The sequence below is a fragment of the Atta cephalotes genome, assembly GCF_000143395.1.
Source record: "Atta cephalotes unplaced genomic scaffold scaffold00024, whole genome shotgun sequence".
Taxonomy (NCBI): Eukaryota; Metazoa; Arthropoda; class Insecta; order Hymenoptera; family Formicidae; genus Atta; species Atta cephalotes.
Window position 1 is genome coordinate 3692158 of NW_012130088.1, and position 6628 is coordinate 3698785.

The 6628-nt window shown below is 28.6% G+C and overlaps 3 protein-coding genes across 3 annotated transcripts in view; 1 reads left to right on the forward strand and 2 right to left on the reverse strand.

The window, feature by feature from the left end:
• LOC105620126 (protein Dr1) overlaps positions 1-5646 on the forward strand; it is a 10183-nt gene extending 4537 nt beyond the window's left edge. Inside the window, exon 2 of the mRNA XM_012201632.1 lies at positions 4598-5646. Coding sequence (XP_012057022.1) covers positions 4609-5112 — 504 coding nt within the window. The 5' untranslated portion in view covers positions 4598-4608 and the 3' untranslated portion in view covers positions 5113-5646. The remainder of the gene's footprint in view (positions 1-4597) is intronic.
• LOC105620165 (proto-oncogene tyrosine-protein kinase receptor Ret) lies at positions 1436-4078 on the reverse strand. The gene is made up of 8 exons (XM_012201671.1): positions 3846-4078; positions 3523-3745; positions 3288-3451; positions 2961-3207; positions 2783-2886; positions 2593-2716; positions 1936-2517; positions 1436-1858 (listed from the first exon to the last, which is right to left on the reverse strand). Exons 1-8 carry the CDS (start codon positions 4076-4078, stop codon positions 1436-1438), a joined length of 2100 nt encoding a protein of 699 aa, XP_012057061.1.
• Positions 5475-6628, reverse strand: part of LOC105620124 (protein SMG9) — a 17740-nt gene continuing 16586 nt past the window's right edge. The window contains exon 8 of the mRNA XM_012201631.1: positions 5475-5554. Within this exon, the coding sequence (XP_012057021.1) occupies positions 5475-5554 (80 nt within the window). The remainder of the gene's footprint in view (positions 5555-6628) is intronic.

Consider the following 6628-nt stretch of genomic DNA (forward strand, 5'->3'; position numbering starts at 1 on the left):
ACTATTACTAATACCTACTTACTTCGTTTGTCTGGTAAGTTTAAATTAATATATATATTCTATTTGTTAGTAGTACTAAGTTATACTAACTAGATATCTCTCTCTCTCTCTCTCTCTCTCTCTCTCTCTCTCTCTCTCATTAGGATTAGAACATTTATTGTCAATTTTATTCTTAACTGTTGAATTTATATTTTACTCTTAACTATTTTAAATATGCTGTACTTGCTAGGACTCTGAATTATTTTTTAATAAAATATTTTATTTTTCAATATTAATCTTTATATTCCAATAAAATTCCAATTAAAATAAAACTTTATGATTCAATCGATAGAAAATAAAGGCATATAATGATCGAAGCTGGATTTTTAACGTTTAGATAATGATTACTATTATGAGATAGGCGCTTAATATAAGATAGCAGCGTTTCTGCCGCTATCTTATATTATAAACTAATAAACGCTATCTATTGGTTCCACCATGTGAATTTATTGCTTTTGGATTGAAAACTTTAGCAGAAAATTCATTATTATTAAATCATGTCCGTAGTCATTGTAAAACAAAATTTTAAAATTTAGATGTTTTCAAGTTTCATTGAGATGAGCATTTAAACCTTATTTATGATTTAATAAATAAATATTTGGCAATAAATTCTTCATGTGATAGAATAAGGTCATACTAATAGAAAATATGGAATATGTTGAATTGTTTAATTACAGAAGTTAGATTTGATGATCATAAAACCATAAGATGTGGAAATTAATATGAGATATCCAGGGTATTTCTAATATGAAATAACCCAGTTCCTATGTATTATAGTGAAAATCGTTGCTAAAGTATAAATGTTATTGTATAATAATAAAAAAGACAACCGGAATGAATGTCGAATGTCTATATTTGTGATGCTTGATTCCAACTACCTGAAAACAAATTTTGGATATAATCTATCGCATGTTCATTTTCGCGCACGTTGGCTTGTATTTTAGAAACATTAAATAAAGTTTTTTAATTGCAATACTGATATACTTTGCTATCGATTTCTCGGGGCATCTCATATTAGGAGCACAATTTTTTTTACTTTGCAATTTGCTCTTTTTATATTTCTTTAATTTAAAAAAAATGGAATTTGAATTAAATTTTATGTAACATTATCTTAAAGTTTATTAAATCCCCTTCAAAATGACCTATTATTTTTTTTATTCTGTCTGTAGACTTCTAGCATTTATCCAAAATGAACTCTCTCTCATAATAGGCGCCTTTCCTCTATGTACTGTATTTGTAATCATTTAAACTGCACGCCAAATTAATTTTTTTCGGACTTAGAAATGCAGGTAACAGAAAATATTTACAATTTTAATAAAATATTCATATTTTAGTTTTATTTTCTTATAACGCACATACATATGTATACATATCTTTTCAATTAATTCCAAGATTATTAATATAATAGCATTGCATAACAAGGATTGCTTGCATCGTGCATAGAATGTAAAGATTTTTTTAATATTTGCAAATTTAAAACAAGTTGTGCAAAACTAGGTCTATCTTGTGGAACCATATTCCAACAAGAACACATAATTTTATATATATTGTGAGAAACTGTATTAGGACATGTCAAACGACATTTATCTTGAATTAAATAATGCAATAACTTGTTGTCTTGTATATTAGCATATGGAAAAGAACCTAGAGTTCCAATTTCCCAGAGCACAACGCCAAATGACCAGACGTCACTTTTAGAAGAGAAAGCATGATTGCATATAGCTTCTGGTGACATCCAACGTATTGGGAGTTGACGAACTTTGCCAGCCATGTTATTTATTACATATATTCCATTTCGTGACAAACCAAAATCAGAAATCTAAATCCATAATAAATCCAATAAATAAAATTTGTATATACTATTTTTTAAATAATTATTATACAGATGTCTACTACCTTTAGTGTTAGATCTGAAGTAAGAAGGATATTTCTTGCTGCCAAATCTCTATGTATAATTCCTTTAGCTTCCAAATGTTCCATTCCTCTTGCAATATCAAACGCAAACTTTATAAATTGTTGATTTTCAATTGTATCATACAAATTTTCGTTATCATTTTTGTTTTCAACAATATTCGCACATTTAGATATAGTCTTTTCAACACTATATAAAAGTTTATCACCTGATTTAATTTTTTTTCTGTAATGTAGATATGCAAGCAAATCTCCACCTTCCATATATTCTAAAAGTATGCATATAGGATTGTTAGGTAAAGTACAGCAACCTATAAGGCTCACTAAATGTGTATGAGAACCAGCTGCCTTCATTATTTTAATTTCTTCCAGTAATTGATGTCTGGCTTCAGGTTCGTTACATGCATCAGAACATTGTGACATTTTAATAGCTATTAATATGTTCTTATTGTTGTTTAAGCTACCTAAGTATACTTTACCAAACTGTCCCTTTCCTAATTCATATATAAAATTTATATATTTGTATGGTACTTCAAATTCATCTTTTTGAGCTTTGCAACATGTCTCCTATAAGAAGTTTTTTAAATTAAAATTAATTTTTATATAAAATTTTTTTTAATTATTTAATCTTTTTCCATTTACCTCAGATTTTTGTTCGACATATACATCGAAATTACGTCTCTGAAAAACTAGATCTGGCCATTGAGTTAGTTTACAAGCGGAAGGAGACACTGTTCGTCTCCTATCGTTAAAAATAAAATGTTTGCTATAATAAATATACAGTAATTATTATATACATACATAAAAAATGTTTAGTAAACTTTTTACTTACCGTTTGAAAGAAAATACAAGTTGATATCCATTTTTATTATGTGTTGATATAATACTAATAAAGCCTACTATAACACAAATGACAATACCGGCAAGTAATAGCCACTATAACATAATCATATAAATTTAATATTATACATATACATATATTAATTGTTAATATATATTTTTATATATACCATAGTACTCCTGTCCAATATTTTAATTTTGCTTATATCAACAATGGTGAAACCACCTTGAGTTCCTAAACAATTTCGATAATCCATTGCAGCTACCAATATTTTATATCCATTTTTTACTTTTATATATTGATCATCAATTCTCATGTCCCAATTAAAGGTATTTATTGTAGAAGTCACATTACTTATCTTTGTGATATTATACACAGAATGTCCCGCTTTTGATATCAATAATGGTATGCCAACACTAAAATATTACATATTGCATCATCATTCAAGCAAAATGATATGACAATAAAATTAATAAAATAAAATAAAAAATCCCACCTAATTATATAAGAATAAATGTGAGAATTATTCGATGAACTATTCCAATTAATAACTATACTTTCTCTCTGTCGGATTACTTCTACTTTTGGAATAGGCAAGGTAGATTTTGCATCCGCGCAACTGCATTTATGTCTTATACATTCTGGAACTCTATAGATGACCTATAATATAATGAAAAACATCTTGGAAATTTCATATAATATCTTTTTATAATGTTAATTTATAATTTCACCTCTGATAACTTTCTTATGGGTTTAACTCTCGGATTGGCATACACTTGTATTTTGTACGTACAATTTGGATGTATTTGTATATCCGATATATCACCCAATAATTTATTTTGTGGTACTAATATGCTAAATTGACTTTTATTTTGCACATTGTAGAACGCAAAACCTTCTGTACATTCTGTCCTATTTATATCAGTTTCTTTTAACATACTTGTAATCATAACACTATAACACATATTGAAATTTTTTGTTATTTATATAACATGTTATTTATATAATATCTTTATAGATAATTATTATTGAAAAGCATTAATTAATGCAATACCTGTATGAAGAAAGTTCTTTTTCTCCATTTGATGGCGTCCAAGATATATTCAATTTCAATGATTTTAATGCAGTATTGCTTTTGAAATAACTTTCATCTTCTGAAACGTACACTGTAATATTTTCGACAACGCCAGCAAATTTTGTTATATTTTTTGCATTTATTGCATCAGAATATAAAAGCAACATCATAATTATATCATATATTAAAATGTATTTACACTGTATAAACATCTCATTTTATAGTATATTTTCTAAATAATTTAGATATATTTTTATACTATTTTATATTTTTATTATAATGTATTAAGTTATATCAACAAAATGTTTACTTCAATCAATAATACTGTGCTTTATTTCAACTTCAAAGTTCGAATAGGATTTATCTTTAGCAAAATATATATCTGGTAACTCTTATCTGATAATCGAAGTGCTTAAGAACCTTACGACTTCCTATAATAAAATGATAAATGATCTTTTCATTGTAAAAATAATACATATTATTTAAGAGATAATAATTGAAAAATCATAAAAATTATTAGGAATATATAATTATTAATTCCATAAACTACATAATGATTATAATTAACGAAAAATTTATTCTTATCAACAATAAAAATTAATACATGTATATATACATATATTTTTTTTTATCATAAATCATATTTACACACATATGCACGCACGCACGCATACGCACGTACACGCACGTACACACAACTGTCTTCAACACTTTCTTATTTAATATTTCAGAAATTACACAAATGGCCTCGGCTGCAATGTCACCAAATGACGATGACGAACTTACTCTTCCTCGTGCATCAATTAACAAAATAATCAAGGAAATATTACCTCATGTGCGAGTGGCAAATGAATCTAGAGAACTTATTTTAAACTGTTGTACAGAATTCATTCATTTGTTATCTTCTGAAGCAAATGAAATTTGTAATCAACAACAAAAAAAAACTATAAATGCGGAACATGTTTTACAAGCACTTGATAAATTGGGTTTTGGTGATTACAACGCAGAAGCAGAGGCTGTATTACGGGATTGCAAAGCTGTAGCGGCTAAAAGAAGACGTCAAAGTACCAGATTAGAAAATTTGGGAATTCCAGAAGAAGAATTATTACGTCAACAACAGGAGTTATTTGCTAAAGCAAGAGAGGAACAAGCAGTTGCAGAACAGCAACAGTGGCAACAATTACAAGCTGTTACACAAATGGCATCCATGCAACAAGGTGACAGCGAACAAGAAGATTATTCATAAAGAAATTCAAATGATGAAGTTCGTTTGTAAAATCAATTTTTTTTTTATGTAAGAAAGATATTTATAATATTTAACATAAAATAGAAGCAAGGAAGCGGAAAGAGGGAGAGAGGAAGGATTAATAGAAATGGAAACAATAGCGTTGAACAAAATGAAAAATATTGAATGCAAATTCTATTATTTTTGAAAACTGTTTTTAATAATTTAATTCTACAGCATATTTTACAATAGTGTATACTAAATAAACTTTACATTTCTTAATTTAAAATTATAATATGTAAAAATGATACATAATAAAGGTGGATTAATTATATATCTTTCATCTCTCTTTTTATGTCCTTCTTTCATATAAATTTTTAGATTTAAGGCATTAATCTTCCATATTCAGAAGACAGATGACTTTTCTTTATAACTTCTATGACTTTTGAAACGTAATGATACCTATCGATAATGTTCGCATTATTTTATTACACTTATAAAATAGACAGATTTCTTGTATTCTTTTTTTTGGAATAAAATTGTATATTCTTGTCATTCTTGATCATTCATTTTCTCTAAAGATTTTATTTATGTTCTATTATTGGGAGTAAATAAGTTTCCGCCGTTTGCAAAAGACGGCGCCACTAATAAACTATAGTTAAAATTGTTTGATGTAAAACATATCGTAAGATTGGACATCCGGCAACACCATAATCTTGAAATATTAGCGATTTTGTATTAGCATCATATATTTTTTTTTGTACGAAAATGTCGACTTTTGAGCCGAATAAGCGTCATTTGCGGGAACTTTTGATTTACTTCTTTAATTTGAAGAAATCTGCAGCTGAGGCTCATAGATTGCTTGTAGAAGCATATGGTTATGCTGCCTTAAGTGAGAGAAGTTGTCGTGAGTGGTTTCAAAAGTTTAAGAACGGTGAATTTGACATCGAAGACAAAGAATGTAGCGGAAGGCCGAAAGTGTATGAAGACGCGGAATTGGAAACATGATTGGATGAAGATTCGTGCCAAACGCAAAAAGAACTTGCACTTACATTAGGAATGACTCAACAAACAATTTCATATCGTTTGAAATCATTGGGAATGATTCAAAAGCAAGGGAATTGGGTTCCATATGAACTGAAGCCGAAAAATGTTGAACGCCGATTTTTCACATGTGAAATGCTGCTTGCCAGGCATAAACGAAAGGATTTTTGCATTGTATAGTCACTGGTGAAAAATGGATCCACTACGATAACCCAAAAGGAAATCATGGGGACCACCTGGCCACTTCAACATCGACAACCAAGCCGAATATTCATGGAAAAAAACTCATGTTATGTATTTGGTAGGATCAGCTTGGTGTCGTGTATTATGAGTTGCTCAAACCGAACGAGACCATTACTGGGGCTCTCTACCGAATACAATTGATGAGAGATTGAGCCGAGCACTCAAGGAAAAACGCGCCCACTATTACTCCAAGCATGATAAAATTATTTTCCTGCATGATAATGCTCGACCACATGTTGCGGCGCCGGTC